General features: G+C 38.4%; 1 protein-coding gene across 9 annotated transcripts in view; it reads right to left on the reverse strand.

Annotated features, from left to right (window-relative positions):
• Positions 1-22,908, reverse strand: part of CCDC158 (coiled-coil domain containing 158) — a 98,854-nt gene that overhangs the window by 18,548 nt on the left and 57,398 nt on the right. The window contains exon 18 of one of the 9 annotated variants that reach the window (XM_021101468.1): positions 8,119-9,588. The exons of the other annotated variants lie outside the window; for them this stretch is intronic. Coding sequence (XP_020957127.1) covers positions 9,502-9,588 — 87 coding nt within the window. The 3' untranslated portion in view covers positions 8,119-9,501. Of the gene's footprint in view, positions 1-8,118; positions 9,589-22,908 lie in introns of those variants that run through there. 9 annotated transcript variants of the gene reach the window in all.

Consider the following 22,908-nt stretch of genomic DNA (forward strand, 5'->3'; position numbering starts at 1 on the left):
TTCCAAATGAGACAAGATGGGGGGTAGGGGGATGTGCTGGGGGTTTGGGATGGAAATGCTATAAAATTGGGTTGTGATGATCATTGTACAACTATAAATTTAACTGAGTAATAAAAAATGCTATAAAAAGGAAAAAAGTAAACAGAAATATAAAAAAATATACAAAAGCTTGAAAAGCATTCAATTAATATCAAGATTCATTTAACAATTGATCATAATCAGCTCCATGATATTCTCTTACTGTGATTTCATCCTAATATTCTTTAAAACTTTAAAATTTGTGTTGTTCCTTCAATTAAAATGTAAATTTCATATAGACAAGGACTGGTTTATCACTGTCTTTATATACTGCATTTCAAATAACCCATTCTTGGCTTGTGTATAAAACCATGAAAATATAAAGTTGGAGGGGTCTCTAAGATCAATTAGTACTAGTCCCATCTCCAGTCAGAAACGATGATGAATTTTCTCTACGGGATCCCAGCAATATACTTATCAGTATATTGGGATCCTTCTCTTGTTCACCAAAAGCCAAGGAAGGCAGTTTAATTTTTATATGGTTTTAATCCTTTGCAAGAAAGGCTTAAACTGCATCTTCCTTCATACAAATTTCATCCCCCTCATGAAGGAACAAGTCTAACACCAAAACCCTTTAGAAACAGATACTTATTGCATTACTCCCAACTTCCCCTCCCCAACTACACTTTCTAACACACACCCAGGCTATAGCTTCTCAATTTATTAACGCTTTGAAATGACTTGGGGGTGTCCCCACTGTGGCTCAGTGGGTTAAGAATCTGACTGCATCAGCCTGTGTTGCTGTAGAGGCAGGGGTTTGATCCCGGGCAAGCACAGTGGGTTAAAGGATGGGTCGTTGCCACAGTAGCAGTGAATGTTGCACATTGCAACTCAGATTCACTCCCTGGCCTGGGAACTTCCATATGCCTTGAGTGTGGCCATAAAATAAATAAATAAATAAATAAATAAATAAATAAATAAAAATTAAAAGCAATGACATGGGCTCACAATTTCTCACCACTTTGGCTGTGCTTCTTTTTGCCAGACTTTGGTTAGTTGATGATTCTCTTAAATGCTCATGTCCGAAAATGAAATAGAGAATCCAGCGAGAGTCTGAGCAGAGAAGGGAGGAGAGCTGTCTCCTTCCTTGATCCAACACTATCCTGCTGACTCAGACTGAGCAGGTAGTCAGCTAGGCTCCCCAGGTCTTTTCCACAAATTATTGATGAGCCACATTTTCCATGTCCTGTAACTTTGTATTTTGTGTATTTAGTATCAAGTTCAAGACTACACCTATCCCAACCAAACCTTCTCTCATAGACTTGGCCCATCATTTCAACTATCATGATAAATAAATAGAGGCACCATTTATCAAGTGCTTGTCATGTACTAGGCACTCCATATATGATTTCATTTAAACTTTAATCTTCAAACCACCCAATAAGGTAGAAATCATCACCTCCACTTTAGAAATGAGAAAACTAATGTACAGAGAGGTTAAACAACTTGCTCGAAATCACACAAGGGGTAAATGGCAAAACTGGGATAAAAAACACCATCTGTTTGTCTTGAAAGTCCATGATCTTCCTAATGTGATACACTGACTAATTCTCACTGGTATAATTATTAGAAAATGTGATCAGTTTCTAATGAGATTTCCAAATATAGGGTCATAAAAATCACAAAATTACAGAATATGGACAAGGATTAAACTATATAGCTGAGCATCTGACCTCAACATACTTACAGTCTAGTTATTACTACAAAGAGCAAATTAGATCCAAAACAAGCAAAGAAAATAGATAATAAAATTTAAAGCTGAATTCAAAATGGAATTGAAAACCGATAGAGATAATCAATGACCCAAAAGCAGGTTCTTTGGAAAGATCAATAAAATTAGTAAGCCTCTAGCCAGGCTAAGAAAAAAGAGAATACAAAAATTACTAACATCAGAAATGAAAGAGAAGTTTTAACATTAAAAACATAGTAAATGAATATTATGAACAACTCTGTATACACAACTTTGAAAACCTAGATGAAATGGATCAATGCCTTCAAAGACATAATTGCCAAAACTTATATAAGAAGAAATAGATAATTTGACTAGGTATCTATTATAGACATTAAATCAGTAATTGATGATCTTTCAAAACAGAAAGCACCAGGCTTAAATGGGTTCACTGCTAAACTCTAACAAACATTTAAGGAAAAAATTACACCAATTCTTTATAATTTCTTCCAGAAAACAGATGTAGAGGAAATATTTCCTAATTCATTCTATGAGACCAGCATTACCCTGATACCAAGGCCAAAACACTGTAAGAAAACTATAGCCCACTATCTCTTGTTAACATCGACATAAAAATATTCAACAAAATATCAGCAAATACAATCCAACAATTTATTTTAAAAATTATATCCCACAATCAATTGGGATTTATGCCAGCTATACAAAGCTAGTTCAACATTCAAAAATCAATTAGTATAGGAGTTCCAATTGTGGCACACTGGGTTAAGAATCCAACTGCAGCAGTTTGGGTTGCTGTGGAGGTGTGGGTTTGAGCCCCAACCTGGTACAGTGGGTTAAAGGATCTGGTGTTGCTGCAGCTGCAGCACAGGTCACAGCTACAGCTCAGATTCACTCCCTGGCTTGGGAACTTCCATATGCCACAGGAGTGGCCATAAAAAAAATTACTATAATCTATCATCATCAACAGGCTAAATCACATTTTCATTCAATTGATGCAGAAAATGCATCTGACAAAATCCAACATTCACTCATGATAAAAACTCTCAGCAAAGGGCCACTTACGACAAACCCATAGACAACATGATACTCAACGGTGAAAAGCTAAAAGCCTTCCCACTAAATTCAGTAACAACACAAGGCTGCCCACTCTTGCCACTTCCATTTAGCATAGTATTGGAAGTCCTAGCCATAGCAATTAGATAAGGAAAAGAAATAAAATGTATCCAAAAAACCAAATTCGAAGAGAAGAGGTAAAACTGTCACTATTTGCAGATGACATGATACTCTATATGAAGAACCCTAAAGTTTCTACCCAAAAACTGTCAAAATAAATGAATTCAGCAAGGTGGTGGGATACAAGATCAATATACAAAAATAATTCCATTTCTATACATTAATAATGAAATACTAAAAAGAGAAAGTAAATAAAAACAACTCCACTTAAAATTGCATTCTTGGGAGTTCCTGTTGTGGTGGAGTGGAAATGAATCAGACTAGTATTCATGAGGATGTGGGTTTGATCTCTAACCTTACTCAGTGGGTCAGGGATCCAGTGTTGCTGTGAGCTGTGGTGTAGGTCGCAAATGCAGCTTGCATCCCACATTGCTGTGGCTGTAGTGTAGGCCAGCAGCTGTAGCTACTATTTGACCCTTAGTCTGGGAACTTCCATATGCTATGAGTGTGGCCCTAAAAAGCAAAAACAAAACAAAACAGAACAAAATATATATATATATAAACACACACATATAAACATATACATATAAACATATATATACATAAAAACATACACACACACAAAAAAACATATATACACACAAAAAAAACCATATATATATATATATATATATATATATACCCTCCCAAAATAAAATACCTGGGAATAAACTTAACCAAGGATGTGAAAGACCTATACTCTGAAAACTATAAAACATTGATGAAGAGATTTAAGATGATTCAGAGACAGAGTTCCTGTTGTGACTCAGTTGGTTAAGGACCTGACATTATCTCTGTGAGGATATGGGTTTGATTCATAGCCTTCGTTAGTGGGTTAAGGATCCTGCAAGCTACTGCACAGGTCGCAGCTGCGGCTCAGATCTGGTGTTGCCATAGCTGTGGTGTAGGCTTCAGCTGCTGCTCCAATTTGATCCCTAGTTCGGGAACTTCCATATGCTGCAGGTGCGGCCATAAAAATTTTAAAAAAAAGATTCAAAAAAATGTAAATGGTCTTGGAATGCTCTTGGAATGGAAGAATTAATGTTATTAAAATGGCTATACTATCCAAAGCAAAGGAGATTTAAAGCAATTGCTATTAAAACACTCATAACAGTTTTCACAGAACTAGAATGAATAATCCTAATACTTATATGGAAACACAAAAGACTCCTAATTGCCAAGGCAATTCTGAGAAAAAACTACTATAAAGCTATCAAAACAAATCAAAACAGTGTGACGCTGGTACAAAAAAAGGCACATAGATCGATGGAACAGAATACAGCCCAGAAATAAACCCATGCACCTATGTCAATTAATCTACAACAAAGGAAGCTAGAATACACAATGGAGGAGCTCCTGCTGTGGCGCAGTGGGTTAAGAATCCAAATGCAGCAGCATGGTTGCTGAAGAGGCACGGGTTCAGTGGGTTAAGGATCTAGCATTGATGTGAGCTATGGTGTAGGTCACAGATACAGCTCAGTTCTGGCATTGCTGTGAATGTGGTGTAGGCTGGCAGCTGCGGCTTCAATTTGACCCCTAGCCTGGGAACTTCCATATGCCTCAAGTGCAGCATTGAGAAAAAATAAAATAAAATATAAAGTTCATATGGGAAGGCAAAAAGTCCAGAATAGCTAAGACAACACTAAAGGCCAACAAGGTTTGAGAACTGGCACTACCCAAGTTAAAGATTTACTGTAATAAGATACTGGTAAAAGAATAGACAAGTAGATCAACGGAACAGAATAAAATAAAGAGCCCAGAAATAGTCCCGTACAAATACAGTCCACTCATCTTCAACAAAAGGGCAAAGACAATTCAATAGAGAAAGGGCAATATTTTCAACAAGTGGTGCTGGAACAACTGGACATTGACATGTAGAAAAAAAATAAGAAGCCAGATGCTGGCCTTATATCTTTCACAAAAATTAACTCCAAGTGAACCACAGACTTAAATGTAAAATTCAAGACTGTAAAACTCCTAGAAGATAACACAGGAGAAAATTTAGATGACTGGGGTTTAGTGATGGTTTTTTTTAATTTATTTTTTATTAGGGTATAGTTGATTTACAGTGTTGAGCCAATTTCTGTTGTACAGCATAGTGGCCCAGTTATACATATATATATATATATATATATATATACACATATATATATACACATTATTTTTCTCACATTATTTTTCATTATGGTCTATCCCAAGAGACTGGATATAGTACATTGTGCTATACAGTAGGACCTCATCACATATCCATTCTAAATGTAATAGTTTGCAACTACCAACCCCAAACTCCCCATCCATCTCACTTCTTCCCCTGCCCCTATTCCACCCCTTGGCAAGCATGAGTCATGAAATAAAAGTAGTAAGTTGGATTTTATTAATTTTAAAAACTTTTTTTTTCTTTAGAATGATAATGTTAAAAGTGGAAACGTAAACCATAGACTGGCAGAACATCTTTTCAAAACACATAACTGATGAAGGACTGGGTCACAAAAAACAACAAAAAAAGAGACTCTTATAACTCAATAGTAAGAAAACAACTCAATTTTAAAAATGGGCAAAAGTTTGGAACAGACATCTCACCATAGAAAATATGCAGATGGTAAATAAACATGAAAATATGCTTAACACCATCTTTCACTAAGGAGTTTCAAATTAAAATGACAAGAAATCACACTTTACTCCTATTAGAATGGCTGAAATCCAGACACTAACCAAATGCTGATAAGCATGGGGAGCAACAGGAACTCTCATTCACTGCTGGTGAGATTGCAAAAATGGTACAGTCACTTTGGAAGACTGCTTGGTAGTTTCTTACAAAACTAAACATGCTTGGAGTTCCCGTTGTGGCTCAGTGGTTAACGAATCCGACTAGGAACCATGAGGTTGTGGGTTCAATCCCTGGCCTTGCTCAGTGGATTAAGGATCCAGCGTTGCCATGAACTGTGGTGTAGGTCGCAGAAGCGGTTCGGATCCCGCGTTGCTGTGGCTCTGGCATAGGCTGATGGCTACAGCTCCGATTAGACCCCTAGCCTGGGAAGCTCCATATGCCGCGGGAGCGGCTCAAGAAAGCAAAAACAAAAACCAAAAAAACCTAAACAAGCTCTTACTATACAATCCAGCAATCATGCTCTGTAGTATTTATCTCACAGAGTTGAAAACGTGATACCCAGGCAAAACCCGCACACAGATGTTTATGGCAGCTTTATTTATAATTTGCCAAAACTTGGAAGCAATCAGGACGTCCTTCGACAGGTGAATGGATAAACTGTGGTACATTTGTATTATGGAATGTTATTCAGTGAAAAAGAAATGAGCTATTAAAGGATGAAAAGATATGAAGGACTCTCGCAAGCATATTGCTAAGTGAAAGAAGCCTATCTGAAAAGACTACTCCATGATTCCAATTACATAACATTTTGGAAAAGACAAAACTATGAAGACAGCAAAAAGATCACTCATTGCCAGGGGTTCAGGGGAAGGGAAGCAGAGAAGATGAAGCCACAGGGCATTTTTAGAGCAGTGAAATTATTCCGTATAAACCTGTAATGGTGAATACATATCACTATACCTCTGTCAAATCCCACAGAATGTATAACACAAGGAATGAATCCCAAATGTAAACTATAGACTTTAGTTAATCATGGCGTACCAATAATGGCTCTCTCAACTGTAACAAATGTACCACACCAGTGCCTAGTGTGAGCTGCTGGTAATAGGGGAACAGGTGAGGGAGGGGCAGAGCAGAGGGATCTCTGGGAGCACTCTAACTTCTGCTCAATTTTCTGTAAAGCTAAAACTATCCTTAAAAATAAAGTATATTAATTTAAAAGGAAGAAACAGAAACTGTGAACTTTGGAAGCAAAAATGACAACAAAAGTCTTATCAAATTTATATATTTATCAGTAGGGTATGACACAAGAGTGGTCATTATGCTACACTCTTCCCATTACCATTTGACCATCTTATACACAAAATTGGCAGTTTGTTTTTGCTTTAATATGTAGTTATTTTTTATTTATAAATGAGTTTGAACATTTTTTCATGTTTACTGGCTATCTCCATTTCTTACGTGAATTTTGTATCCATAGCTTTACTATACTTTTCCAGTATATGCTATCTTCATCCAGGTATATTAAAACTCTCCATATTATATATGTTAACCCTTTATTTACTAGAAATATTTTTCTAGTATGTGATTTCATTTTGTTTGTGGTGGTTTTGTGATTTAAGAAGTCTATTTAGGAGTTTTATCTTGGCTCAGGGGAAACAATCTGAATAGCATCCATGAGGAGGCAGGTTCCATCCCTGGGCTCGCTCAGTGCATTAAGGATTTGGCATTGCCATGAGCTGTGCTGTAGGTCACAGATGTAGCTCGGATCCTGTGTTGCTGTGGCTGTGGTGCAGGACAGCTGTTGCATTTCCGATTCAACCTCTAGCCTGGGAACTTCCATATGTGGCTGGTGAGGCCCTAAAAAGACAAAAAACCAACCAACCAACAAGCAAAAAATATTCTTTATATACAATTCCTGTCTGGCTGGTAAAGAAAGAGTGACACACAAGTTCTTCCTGAAGTTACTGGAACCCGTTCAAAGGATCTTGCTTTTCCTGACTCCAACCCTTTGACTCTCAGGATACACAATGAGGCTATTTCTAGGGGACACATATTTTCAAGTCAAAACTTCTACAGGCTTTTTGGTTTTAAGGGAAGAATATAACCTTATACTGGTGTTGTTAAACTTAGGGTTTACTTTGTGATTTTATTAGCTTCCTATTACATTCTGACTCTGAAATGTGTTTCCGAAATAATTTGCAAATTATATCTCTAATGCACCTCCATCTTCTCCAAATATTGCTCTCTAATGGCCTTGAGGCCATTACAGGCAAACCATGAGTTACGATGTAAGATAAGTAATGTCTAGGCAGAGTGTGGCCTTCTCAGCTGGTCCCACCTCCGTTCTCCAAAGATAGAAGATAAATGTAAAAGCTAAAAATAAAAGCTTGATCTCATTCAGTTTGAATTAGACTATTCTATTTTGAGAATGTCTGACCAAATCCATCTCTTATAGTACTTATATTCCTGTCAGAGGACTGTAATAAAAATGGAATATAAATATACTATTTGAAATATAAATATATTATTCATATTGCGTACTAAAATGGTTGAGTAGGAAATAAGACAAAGGTTATAAAGTCTTGTTGAAAATTCTGTTCACATTATAGGTACTTCGGTGACAAAGATCAAGCACAACTAGTAAATTACAGTGCAAGCGAATAGAATCTGATATATAAATAAAATAAATTATATTATCCTGGAAAAATTTTATTTTCATATGCTAAAATACCCTTTAGCTGAAACATTAATCTAAAATACTTCTACATCAAGCTACCAATTATATGCATGTGTATCCATGTATGTATGTGTATATACATATACAGACATATATGTACATGTTGTAGGTGTTTGAACTTGGACCAAATCATATAATACAATTTTTCTGGTTCTACCATTTTCTCACCTATAAACACTAGAGTAATCAACTGGCTAATTTTTAACGCCTCTGGACCTCCAAAACACTATGATCCTCATTTACAAAGACCTTATTCACTATTAGTTAAGGTGGAGTATCTATTTACATCATTTACTCATTTTTTTATAATCAGCACTCAACAATGTGGTGTAGAGAATCGGTATGGTATAACTGGTTAAGAAGACAGGTTCTAGACTCAGGCTGTGTTGGTTAAGTCTTGGCACAAACACGTTCTGGGGGTGTGAGCTCTGTAAGTCACTTATTTAGCTTCTCTAAGCTTCGGTTTCTTCCACTGTAAAATAGGTATAATGCCAGCACTTACCTCGTGTGGGCAGTTGTGAGGAATAAATTCTATAATCTATGGAAAGTACATTGTCCAGTGCCTGGTGTTTAGTAAATAATGACTATCAGTACAATCACAGAACAAGATGACTAAACTGAAATGAGATAAATGAAGGGACAACGCAGAACGATGCACACAGGAACATTCTTTTTTTTCATTTTTTTATTACTCAATTACATTTATAGTTGTACACTGATCATCACAACCAAATTTTCTAGCATTTCCAACCCAAACCCCCAGGAACATTCTACTTTTAAACATAAGACTTGACATTTATTTCTGCTCTATCTGAGGCCCCACTAAAATGACACTAAAGAAATGAACAAGGATAAAGAGGAAAGGAGAGATAACATTAGATGAGTAAGGATGATAATATTTTGGGAGATGGAAAGCAAATGGGTAATTTACAACTAGTTTAGCAGAACAAAGAAAGCTACAACATCAAGTACCTGCACAGAAGCAGCCAAGAAGCAACAAGCTGTTCTGCAAGAGTATTCCAGCAAGACTGAGGACATGGAGGCCTGGGTATTTTCAAAGGCCGGGGCAAGACTGGGTGGCAAAGGGGAGGATTGGCTAACAGTTTATGGCAGAAGCTGTGAGAATCCCAGATATGTTCCCCATGTAGTCAGGTTAGAGTTCATTCTTTTCCCCTAAATAAATTTATAATCTCTGGGTGAGGTTGAACCAAAGGATGTTAAGTTCCAGGATATCTGGTACAGCAGGAGTAAGACTGCAAACTGAAAACACAAGCATTAAGTAAGAATGTTACCCCAGATTCCCTGCCCGACTCACCCCTCGGAATACTGGCAAATATTTATACCTGTTAGCCAGTAGTAAGAGAATCGCTCTTTAAGGGAACTGACGGAACCGAGAAAAAAAAAAAATCTAGAGATAATTTTTGGGTTCCTCAGTTAAAAAGTAATATCTAACCATCTACTAGTTGACAAATCCTATGAACCTTACAAAGTGCTTTTAAGTGGCTTTTTAGGGCCTCAATCTTAAATATGAATGGACAGCCAATAATCACTAAACACTGAAGGTAAATCTCCAACATAAAAGACAGATATCAAAACAAACAGAAAAAATGAATTTAAAGGAGCTCCTGCTGTATGTAGCACAGTGGGTTAAGGATCTGGAGTTGCTTCAGGTGCAAAATGGATTCAACCCCTGGCCTGAGAATTTCCATGTGCAGCAGGTGCAGCCAAAAAAGAAGAAGAAAAAAAAAAAAGAATGGAAAGAAATAGCAATAATTCAGGTAATAGAGGAAATTTTGAAAAACTTAAGTTAATAATTATCCTTAAATGGAAATGAAAATATAGTGTATCCACAAAAGAACATAAAACAATACGAAGAGAAGATTTAAAAAGAACAATAACAAAAAAGCCTTCTGGAAATTTAAAAAAAAATACGATATCAGAAAAAAAAATTCAATAGATGTTTGGGAGACAGAGTTGAATTTTCTTAAAAGGTGGAAATAAAATATGAGAAGATGGAGATTAGAAGTCAAAATTAAAGAGCAGTTCCCTGGTGGTGCAGCAGCAGGGAAACAATTCAGCACTGTCACTGCAGTGGCTCAGGTCAATGCTGTGGCACAGGTTTGACCCCTGGTCTAGGAACTTCCACATGCCACAGGCAGAGCAAAAAAAAAAAAAAAGAGAGAGAGAGAGAGAGAGAGAGTAAAGAATAAATCGAGGAGTTCCCGTCGTGGCACAGTGGTTAACTAATCCAACTAGGAACCACAAGGTTGCGGGTTCGATCCCTGGCCTTGCTCAGTGGGTTAACGATCTGGCGTTGCCGGGAGCTGTGGTGTAGGTCACAGACGTGGCTTGGATCCTGCGTTGCTGTGGCTCTGGTGTAGGCCGGCAGCTACAGCTCCAATTAGACCCCTAGCCTGGGAACCGCCATATGCTGCGGGAGCAGCCCAAGAAATAGCAAAAAAGACAAAAAAAAAAAAAAAAAAAAAAAAAAAAAAAAAATCAAGGAGGCCTAACAGGTGACTTGACTGGAATTCCAGATTGGAAAAACTGAAAAAAAAAATGGAGGGAGAAAACAATCAAATAAATGATATAAGAGAATTACTGAGAAAGAACTTAAGCTCCTACACAATGAAGTGAAAAAGGCCCCCTAGCAGAAATCACCCTGAAATGAATACCAGGGATTAAAAAAAAAGACTCTCAAAGCTTTGAGAAACAAATTAGTCACATAAAAAGGTCTTAGAATCAAAATAGCACAATAGCAACAACATTTCATGCACCAATCAAACATAGCGAAGAGTAAAGATATTTTCAGACATGCAAGGTTTTAAAACACTTAATGAAATGCACCCTTTCACAGTAACTACTACAGTATATGTGCCACCAAAAAAGAGCGATAAAGCAAAAAAGGGAATTAAACCTAAAAAGCAGAAAACAAAATGAAAGGAATTCCCTTGATAGCGGTAAAAGGAAAATCACAGAAGGTAAGCAGGCAGTAGTCCTAGAGAACAACCAATGGGAATGGGGAGAGGAGGGCTCCAGAACAGACTGATAACATATTATATACACAAAGAAAGCAACTGATAAAGTATGACTATGCCATGCCAAACTGTGCCACTTTGGCATGTGGATTATTTTGAGCTGAAGGCAATCAAGACCCAGTAGACTCAGTAAAAACTTACACCGTTCCCTTAACTGCCTAAAAGAATTTAGATAGAGCCTGTACCAGAGAGTTATTAACAGATAACCTTTTTTTTTTTTTTAATCTGAAAGACTTACCCACATGGCTGGGAAACTGATTACCAAACATCTGCTCTTCTCGTCTCCTCGGGAATGATTCCCCTCCCCTAAAGCCCCAGGCCCCATTCCATTCCTCAGCACAGGATGGAATATAAACCTCAACTGCCTGACCTGCTCTTGAGTCTCATTGTCTTTGTGGGGCTCCCATACATAACAAAAGGAAATTTGTTTTTCTCCTTTTTTTTTTTTTGGCCACACCCGTGGCATGTGGAAGTTCCTGGGCCACACGGGAACTTTTTGTTTTTCTCCTGTTTTCTTTCTGTTTTCTCCTGTTAATCTGTCTTATGCCAATTTAACTATTAGACCAACCAAAGGACTTCGAAGAGAGGAAATTTTTCACCCCCACACTTTGCTCACAGCAAAAGTTTTATAGTTTTTTTGTGAGAATTTTAAGGGATAATTCTAGATATCACAGTTTTACATATGTAGAAAATAAACAGTAAAACAAAACCATTACTAAATCTAAGGGCAAAAAGGAAATATAGTTACAGTTCACTGTACAATTCAGCTAGGGAATATTTATACAGTTAAAATAATTTGAACACTCAATATGACTTCACCAAAAGATATGATTATATAGAGGGAATTAAATAGGGATTGTGTGTGTGTGTGTGCATGCACATGTGTGAGGTAAAAGAAAGGCTACATTTTTATGTTTTATAGTAGTTTACAGATACTATCTAAAACTGTATGAGCAAGGAATAACAGTAGAAGAGTTCTTTTTCTAGTAATGGCAGACAAACCCTTCTTTCAGAATTCACTAGAAAAGTACACAAAATATATTTGTAAGTATTTCTGACAATATCAGAGAATTACCAACACAGTAAAGAATTACGGGGCCAAAGTCTGGACAATAGAAAATCCAGAGAAGACAGGCATTTGGGCCATTTTTTCTGTAGAAACATTTGCCAATTCTAAAAGCAGCAGCTGAAAGGCTAACAAGGTGAAATTTTGGCAGAATCAAGGAGCTAGAGGGATAAAAACTGGAACTGTATCAAAGAAGTGGAGAATAACTGGTAAACTAGAGACTCTAGGATAAGAGCCTTGGTCCAAATAACCTCAATCTTCAGATAAATTAGGGTGACGTGGGACTGTTATTGGCCTTAACATAGCTACCATCCAGGAGAAAATGAAACTCCTCTATGAAGGAAAAAAAATCATCTAGAATCCAAAATTATCTCTGTAATTTTTCACGGTCAATTACCAGAAATTAATTATTTAAAAAGGAAGCAAATGATGGCGTTCTCTTGTGGTGCAGCAGGTTAAGGATCTAGTGTTGTCACTGTAGCAGTTTGGGTTGCCGCTGTGGCATGGGTTTAATCCTTGGCCTAGGAACTTCCACTTGCTGTAGCCATGGCCAAAAAAAAAAAAAAAAAAAAAAAAAAAGCAGCAGCAGCAAATGATTTAAAAATGGGCCAAAGACCTTAACAGACACCTCACCAAAGAAGATATGTAGATGGTAAACAGTGTAGGAAAAGGTGCTCTGCAGCATACGTCATCCGGTAAATGTAAATTAAAACAATGAGATACCACTACATATCTATTCAAATGGCCAAAATCCAGAACACAGGCACCATCAAATAAATGCTAGTGAGACCATGCAGCAACAGAACTCTCATTCATTGCTGGTGGGAGTGCAAAATGGAAGACAGTTTGGTAGGTTCTTCAAAACTAAACATATTCTTACCAAATGACCCAGAAATCATGTGCTTAATATTTGCCCAAGACATTGAAAACATGTCTACCCAAACACCTACACATGGCTGTTTATAGCAGCTTTATTCACAATTGCCAAAACTTGAAAGCAACCAAAATGCCTTTCAGTAGATAAGCAGATAAACTGTGGTACCTCCAGACAATGAATTACTATTCAGTGCTAAAAAGAAATGAGCAATCAAGTCATGAAAAAACATGGAGGAAACTTAATATACATTATTTAAGTGAAAGAGGCCCATCTGAAATGGCTACATACTGTATGATTCCAACTCAGTGATATTCTGGAAAAGTAAAACCAGGAGACAATAAGATCAGCGGTTGTCAGGAGTGGAAGGGGGGACAAGGATCAACAGGTGTAGCACAGAGGATTTTTAGGGAAGTGAAAATACTGTGTATGATATGGTAATGATAGATGTATGTCAATAAAGACATACACACAAACGCTTGTCCAAACCCATGGAAGGTACCACACCAAGAGCAAACTCCAAGGCAAACCACAGACTCTGGGTGGTTATCATGTGTCACTGCAGTTTCATCCTTGATAAACATGTATCATTCTCATGTATCAAGATGGTGGAGGAGTAAGACATGGCACTCACCTTCTCCCACAAACACATCAAAATAAACCATTTATATTAGGAATGATTTGCACAGAATATCTACTGAATGCTGGTAGAAGACATTAAACCTACAAAAAGGGCAAGAAACACTCCACATAACTGGGTAGAACAAAAGGAAAAAAGAGAAAAAGAGAGAGAAGAGAAAGAGAAAAAAGGGAATCTGGATGGGACCAGCACTCCTGAGGGGGAGCTGTTAAAGAGGAAAGGAACCCAAACCCTGGGAAGGCACCTAACTGATAGGGAGGATCAGCCAAGATGGAGGGATCTCAAAGTCTTGGGACGAGCACAGCAGCTGGACTGAGAAGGGCAAAGCAGACAGAGAGCTGCACAGACCATCAGTACCACCTCCCCAGACACCACAGCTTGGATGCTTGGGCAGGGGCTGGGCACTGAGACTCAGCCACTGGAGGTCAGTTCTGGGGAGAAGACTAAGGTTGGCTATGTGGACACAGCCTGAGGGTCTAGGGAGCAGTATGGGCTGGGGCGTGGAGTGTGACAGCTGAGGAAACTCGGGAGGAGGTCTGGGCCTGCAGAAGAAGCAAGGTGCCACTGTTGGGGAGGGCAAGAGGAGGAGGGGTGGACCACCATGGAAACATCTTTCTCTGTGCACATGTGGGCTCTCAGCTGCGGGGGACCTCTTGAGTGGGCTACGGGCAGCTGGGGCAAATCGCCACAGCCATCTCAGATTCCAGAGGTGGGTGTGGTCTGCCATCACTAGTTGTATGAGAAAGGCACCACCTACAGCCCCAGTCATATCAGAGGTTTGCACAGATGAGGGCACAGCAATTGAGTGCCCCTCGTTGTTGGTCTCACTTCCCTTGGAATGCACATGCTCTGCGACTGCCACTGCCAAATGCTCTGGGTGCTGCATACACCTGCCTGAGGATAACTGCCACTTTCCAGAGCCCTGCAATCTGGAGCTGCCTGCACCACCTCCCCGCAGGTCCTTGCCACTGTCAAGGGCCCAGCAACGAGGCACTGGCTACTATCCCCGCCCACTGCCTCCATCTCCCTGGAAGCATGGGCAGGCTGTACACCAGCACCCCCTATCAAGGGTATAAGAGCCTGCACACACTGAGGAAAGAGTCAGCAAGCATCCAAACCAAAAGCAGCCCTCATTCCAAAAATAAATAGTAAGCCCTCACAAAATACCTAGGGGTAGTCTTGCATATAAATAGCCCTATAAGATGACAGTAGTTGTTTTCCCTAAACTCATAAAATAAGAAAAATATAAGCAAAATGAAGAAGGAACCATTCCCAGTTAAAAGAACAGGAAAATTCCCCTGAATGAGCAAACAATGAAACAGACCTCTGCAGTCTAACTGACACTGAGTTCAAAAAGGAGACAGTGAAAATACTGAAGGAATTAAGAGTGAATATGAAGGAATTAAGAGTGGATATATGAACAGTAATGCACATTACTTTAGAAAGGAACTAGAAAATATAAGGAGGAGCCAAGAAAAATTATAAAATTCATTTACAGAAATGCAAGCTGAATTAAAGGCACTGAAGAGCAGAATGAACAATGCAGAGAAACAAATTAGTGACCTGGAAGACAAAATAATGGAAATCACCCAATTAGCAGACAGAAAACCAAATGGAAAAAAAATGAAAGCAATATAAGAGATCTATGGGATAAAGTAAAGCAGGCCAAGCTACATATAATAGCGATTCCAGAAGGAGAAGAAAAAGAAATGGGGATTTAAAATATAGTTGAAGAAATCATGGCTGAAAAGCTTTTCCAAATCTTAATGGAAACAGGTATCAAGATACAGGAAGCACAGAGGGCCCCAAACAAGTTGAACCCAAACAGGCCTGAATCAAGACATAATACAAATGGCAAAAGTTAAAGAGATGATTCTAATGGCTGCAAGAAAAAAAAAAAGACTTAATTATAAGGGAACCCCTGATCCCGACTAGGATCCATGAGGACATGGGATCAACCCCCGGCCTCACTAAGTGGGTTAAAGATCTGGTGTTGCCATGAGCTGTGGTGGATCCAGTGTTGCAGTGTAGGCTGGCAGTTCCAGTCCAGCCTAATGATTTCCCAACTAACCTGGTCTAGTGGCTGTCTTCATTCTTAACTGTGTTGTCTTCTGTAGGGCTGGCAGCCATATGAGAAGCTGAAGTTCCCAACATCATCTTCCTGCAAATATTACACTGACTTATCTTTCTCTTTGCTGCTGTTATCCTCAGGCAGGGCAAAGTTGTGATTTGTTTAGACCCTTTGTGCTTGCAGACCCCACTGGAGCTCAGTAGTAGAGTACCTTATAGAACCACAGCAGTGGCAAAGTGTCCACTTTCCCCCTTATTTCTGAAGACGGAGTAACTGCAAAAACTCCCTTTTCCTGCCCCCACCTTTTGGCCTGCACTAGACCTGGGAGCCCTCATTCTCTCTCCATAGTGGGCCTTGATTTATGCTCAGGGTCAGCTTTTGGCTTCTTTTTCCTAAGACAGTGGAAACAATGCCAGCTCTGTGGTCACTCCATGGGGACTGGGAGTGGGGCTTTGGGTAGCCACTGCCTGAGGGTTGTTGGCTTAAAGGAAAATTCTATTCATTGGTCAGAGCCCAGGGTCTTTGGCATCCACACAGTGTAACTGAAAGAAGAGAGGTGGGGGTAGAGGAGAATTAGCTTGTACTGGATGGAGTGAGATAAAGAGGGTAAGTTGGCTCTTGGAGCAGGTACTTTGTGGAGGGAGAAGATATATAGCTTTTGATGCAAGAGGAAGATCTGGAAAATGATGGTTGAACCTATTAAGGGTTGTTTCTCTTCTTTACATTTCTAGAAAAACTAAGGCTTGTATGTTTTCTTTTCTTTTTTTTTCCTTTTTTTTTTTTTTTTTTTTTTTGGTCTTTTGCCTTTTCTAGGGCTGCACCCACGGCATATGAAGGTTCCCAGGCTAAGGGTCTAATTGGAGCTATAGCTGCCGGCCTATGCCACAGCCACAGTAATGCCAGATCCAAGCCGCATCTTCGACCTACACCACAGCTCATGGCAATGTCAGATCCTTAACCCACTGAGCAAGGAAGGCCAGGGATCAAACCCACAACCTCATGGTTCCTAGCCAGATTCGTTTCCGCTGTGCCACGACAGGAACTCCTCATATGTTTGTTTGTTTGTTTCTTTCTTTCTTTCCTTTCTTTCCTTCCTTCTTTTTATTACTCAAATGAATTTATCACATCTGTAGTTGTATAATGATCATAACAATCTGATTTCACAGGATTTCCACCCCACAGCCCAAGCACATCCCCCCACTCCTCAAACTGTCTCCTCCAGAGACCATAAGTTTTTCAATGTCTGTGAGTCAGCTTCTGTTCTGCAAAGAAGTTCAGTCTGTCCTTTTTTCAGATTCCACATGTCAGTGAAAGCATTTGATGTTGGTGTCTCATTGTATGGCTGACTTCACTTAGCATGATAGTTTCTAGGTCCATCCATGTTGCTAAAAATGCTGGTATTTCATTCTTCTTAATGGCTGAGTAATATTCCATTGTGGATATGTACCACATCTTCTTGATCCACTCCTCTGTCGATGGACATTTAGGTTGTTTCCATGTCTTGGCTATTGTAAATAGTGCTGCAGTGAACATCGGAGTACATGTGTCTTTGCGAGTCATAGTTTTCTCTGGGTAGATGCCCAGGAGTGGGATTGCTGGATCAAATGGTAGTTCTATGTTTAGTTTTCTGAGGCATCTCCATACTGCTTTCCACAGTAGTTGCACCAATTTACAATCCCACCAACAGTGTACTAGGGTTCCTTTTTCTCCACATCCTCTCCAGCACTTATTGATTGTAGACTTCTGGATGATGGCCATTCTGGTTGGTGTAAGGTGGTACCTCAGAGTGGTTTTGATTTGCATTTCTCTAATAATGAGTGATGTTGAACATCATTTCATGTATTTCTTGGCCATCTGTATGTCTTCTTTGGAGAACTGTCTGTTTAGATTTTCTGCCTGTTTTTTGATAGGCTTGTTTTTTTTTTGTTTTTTGTTTTTGTTTTTTTTTTTTTGGTATGGAACTGTAGAAGGTGTTTATAAATTTTGGAGATTAATCCCTTGTCAGTCGATTCACTTGCAAAGATTTTCTCCCATTCTGTGGGTTGTCTTTTTGTGTTGTTTAGGGTTTCCTTTGCTGTGCAGAAACTTTGAAGTTGAGTAGGTCCCATTTGTTTATTTTTGTTTTTGTTGTCAATACTCTGATAGGTGGATATGAGAAGATGCTGCTGTCATTAATGTCAGAGTGTTTGGCCTATGTTTTCCTCTAGGAGTTTGCTAGTGTCTGGTCTTATATCTAGGTCTTTAATCCATTTGGAGTTTATTTTTGTGTATGGTGTTAGGGAGTGTTCTAATTTCATTCTTTTCCAGTGGCTGTCCAGTTTTCCCAGCAGCACTTATTTAAGGGGCTGTCTTTTCTCCACTGTATATTCTTGCCTCCTTTGTCATAGATTAGTTGGCTGTAAGTGCATGGGTTGAATTCTGGGCTTTCTATCCTGTTCCACTGATCTATATTTCTGTCTTTGTGTTGGTACCATGTGGTTTTGATGACTGTTGCTTTGTAGTATAGTCTGAAGTCCGGGAGCCTGATTCCTCCAGCTCCATTTTTCTTTTTAAGGATGTCTTTGGCTATTCTGGGTCTTTTGTGCTTCCAAACAAACTTTAAAATATTTTGTTCAAGTTCTGTGAAAAATGTCCTTTGTAATTTGATAGGGATTGCATTGAATCTGTAGACTGCTTTAGGCAGTATAGTCATTTTGATAATATTAACTCTTCCAATCCACGAGCATGATATATCTTTCCATCTATTTGTGTCATCTTTGATTTCTTTCATCAGTGGCTTATAGTTTTCAGAGTACAGATCTTTTGTCTCTTTAGGTAGGTTTACTCCCAGGTATTTTATTTTTTTGGATGCAATGGTAAATGGGATTGCTTCCCTAATTTCTTTTTCTGCTCTTTCATTGTTAGTGTATAGAAATGCCATCGATTTCTGTGTATTGATTTTGTATCCTGCGACTTTGCCAAATTCGTGGATGAGCTCTAACAGTTTTCTGGTAGAGTCTTTAGGATTCTCTACGTATAGTATCATGTCATCTGCAAATAGCGATAGTTTTACTTCTTCCTTTCCAATTTGGATTCCTTTTATGTCTTTTACTTCTCTGATTGCTGTGGCTAGGACTTCCAGAACTATGTTGAAGAGTAGTGGCGAGAGCGGACATCCTTGTCTTGTTCCGATCTCAATAGGAATTCTTTCAGCTTTTCACCACTGAGAATGATATTAGCTGTGGGTTTGTCATATATGGCCTTTATCATGTTGAAGTAGGTTCCCATTATGCCCACTTTCTGAAGGATTTTTATCAGAAATGGGTGTTGGATTTTGTCAAAGGCTTTTTCCGTGTCTATTGAGAGGATCATGTGTTTTTTATCCTTCAGTTTGTTAATGTGGCATATCACACTGATGGATTTGCAGATATTGAAGAACCCTTGTATCCCTGGGATAAATCCCACTTTATCATGATGTATAATCCTTTTAATGTATTGTTTGATGCAGTTTGCTAGTATTTTGTTAAGGAATTTTGCATCGATGTTCATCAGTGAAATTGGCCTGTAGTTTTCTTTTTTTTGTGGCATCTTTGTCTGGTTTTGGTACCAGGGTGATGGTGGCCTCCTAGAATGAGTTTGGGAGTGTTTCTTCCTCTGCAATTTTTTGAAATAGTTTCAGAAGGAGATGTGTTAGCTCTTCTCTAAATGTTTGATAGAATTTGCCTGGGAAGCCATCTGGTCCTGGACTTTTGTTTGTTGGAAGTTTTTTAATCACAGTTTCAATTTCAGTTCTTGCGATGGGTCCATTCATCTTTTCTATTTCATCTTGGTTTAGTCTTGGAAGATTGTACTTTTCTAAGAATTTGTCCATTTCTTCTAGCTTTTCCATTTTATTGGCATATAGTTGCATGCAGTAGTCTCTTATGATCCTTTGTATTTCTGGGATGTCCGTTGTTACTTCTCCTTTTTCATTTCTAATTTTATTGATTTGAGTCCTCTCTCTTTTTGCTTGATAAGTCTGGCTAGGGGTTGATCAATTTTGTTGATCTTTTCAAAGAACCAGCTTTTTGTTTCACTGATCTTTTCTATGGTTTTCTTTGTTTCTATTTCATTGATTTCTGCTCTGATCTTTATGATTTCTTTCCTTCTACTAACTTTAGGTCTTGTCTGTTCTTCTCTCTCAAGCTGCTTTAGATGTAAAGTTAGCTTGTTTATTTGGGCTTTTTCTTGTTTCCTGAGGTGGGCTTGTATTGCTATAAACTTTCCTCTTAGAATGGCTTTTGCTGCATCCCATAGGTTTTGGAGTGTTGTATCTTCATTGTCATTTGCTGCTAGGTATTTTTTAACTTCCTCTTTGATTTCTTCAGTGATCCATTGGTTGTTTAGTAGCATGTTGTGTAGTCTCCACGTGTTCGTGTTTTTTGAAGTTTTTTTCTTGTTGACTTCCAATCTTATAGCGTCATGGTCGGAAAAGATGATTGATATGATTTCAACTTTCTTAAAGTTATGGAGGTTGGATTTGTAGCCCAGGATATGATCAAACTTTGAGAATGTTCCATGTGTACTTGAGAAGAATGTGTATTCTGCTGCTTTTGGATGAATTGTCCTATAAATATCTATTAAGTCCATCTGGTTTAATGCATCATTCAGGGCCTATGTTTCCTTATTGATTTTCTGTCTGGTTGATCTGTCCATTGCTGTAAGTGGGGTGTTAAAGTCCCCCGTTATGACTGTGTTATTGTCGATTTCTCCTTGTCAGGTTGTTAGCAGTTGCCTTATATATTGCGGTGAACCTGTGTTGGGTGCGTAGATATTTAAAATTGTTATATCATCTTCTTGGATTGATCCTTTGATCATTATGTAATGTCCTTCTTTGTCCCTTAAAATATTCTTCATTTTAAAGTCTATTTTGTCTGATATGAGTATTGCTACTCCAGCTTTCTCTTGATCCCCATTTGCATGAAATATTTTCTTCCATCCTCTCACTTTCAATTTGTATGTGTCCCCAGAAGTGAAGTACTCCTCATAATGTTTTCTAATCCAAATTCATGTGACAGCTTCTTCTGAAACTAAAATTATCATTTTGACTCTCTTTGAAAAAACAAATAAATAAATTTTTTTTTTGTCTTTTTGCCTTTTCTAGGGCCGCTTCCTGAGGCATATGGAGGTTCCCAGGCTAGGGGTCCAATTGGAGCTATAGCTGCTGGCCAGAGCCAGAGCCACAGCAACATGGGATCTGAGTTGCGTCTGCAACCTACACCACAGCTCTCAGCAATGCCGGATCCTTAACCCACTGAGCAAGGCCAGGGATCAAACCTGCAATCTCATGGTTCCTAGTCAGATTCGTTAGCCACTGAGCCACAACGGGAACTCCTCAATAAATAAACTTTTAAAAATACCTCAAAACAAATGATAATGAAAACACAACCATTCAAAAAAAATCTATGGGATACTGCAAAAGCAGTGCTTAGAGGGACGTTCATAGCAATATAGGCCTTCCTCAGAAGAGAAGAAAATTCTCAAATCAACAACTTAACCTACCACCTAAAAGAATTAGAAAAAGAACAAACAAAACCTAAAGTCAGCAGTGTTGCAAGACTTGTTTCTTTGATAACTCCATCTTGTCCTTCTTTACTTTATCCCATCTTCCTGCTTGAAAAACAGTCACAGTGCTGGTAAATGACTTAAGAACTGTTATATGCCTAGAGGTCAGAGTAACAGCTTAACCTTTTACCAGCTAAGTGGCTTTTAAAATAGTAAAAGAACTTATATAATAGCAAACAAACCCTATATCATCCACCCATAGCCACTCCTCACTAATCTCATCTAAAGAGCACAATAAAAGCAGTGTGGTTTCTTGAGGCAGGGCTCTTGGTCCCTGAGACCTTGAGTCCCTCAGTTCCCCACCTTTACTTAAGATAAATGTCTCTGTGACTTGTTTTATGTTAACTTCAGCCCCATCCTGCTGAGCTGGCCTCAGTACAGCAGAATACAGGAAATCAATAAAGTAGAGATTCAAAAAACAATAGAAAAAAATCAATAAAACCAAGAGCTGATTCTTTGAGAGGGTAAACAAAATTGACAAACCTCTGGCCAGACTCACCTAGAGGAAGAGAGAAAGAACTCAAATAAACAAACTAAAAAATGAAAAAGGAGAAATCTCAACTGCAGAAATACAAAAAAACACAATGGAATACTATGAACCACTGCATACCAACAAATTTGATGACTGAGAAGAAATGGATAAGTTTCAAGAGACATACAGCCTGCCAAAACTGAATCAAGAAGAAACATATCAACTGAACAGACTGATCACTAGGAATGAAATTGAATAGATAATAAAAACACTCCCTACAAACAAAAGTCCAGTCAGGACCAGATGGCTTCACAGGAAAATTCTACCAAACATGCAAAGAGGAACTCACACCATCCTTCTTAAACTTTTCCAAAAGGCTGAAGAAGGAACACTCCCAAAAACATTCTATGAAGTCATCATCACCCTAATAACAAAACCAGACAAAGATACCACCAAAAAAGAAAGTTACAGGCCAATATCTTTGATAAATATAGATGCAAAAATTCTCAACAAAATTTTAGGCACCAAATCTAACAACACATACAAAAGATCACACACCATGACAAAGTGGTATTCATTCAACCACAAGGATGGTTCAGCATATGCAAATCAATGTCATACACTACATTCACAAAAGAAAAGTCCAAAACTACATGCTCATCTCAATAGATACAGAAAAAGCGTTTGACAAAGTCCAACAACCATTCATGTATAAAAATTCTCACCAAAGTGGGTATAGAGGAAACATACCTTAACATAATAAGCCATATATGACAAACCCACAGCCAATACAATACTCAATAGAGAAAAGCTGAAAAGCCTTCCCACTAAAATCT

The sequence above is a fragment of the Sus scrofa genome, chromosome 8, assembly GCF_000003025.6.
Source record: "Sus scrofa isolate TJ Tabasco breed Duroc chromosome 8, Sscrofa11.1, whole genome shotgun sequence".
Taxonomy (NCBI): Eukaryota; Metazoa; Chordata; class Mammalia; order Artiodactyla; family Suidae; genus Sus; species Sus scrofa.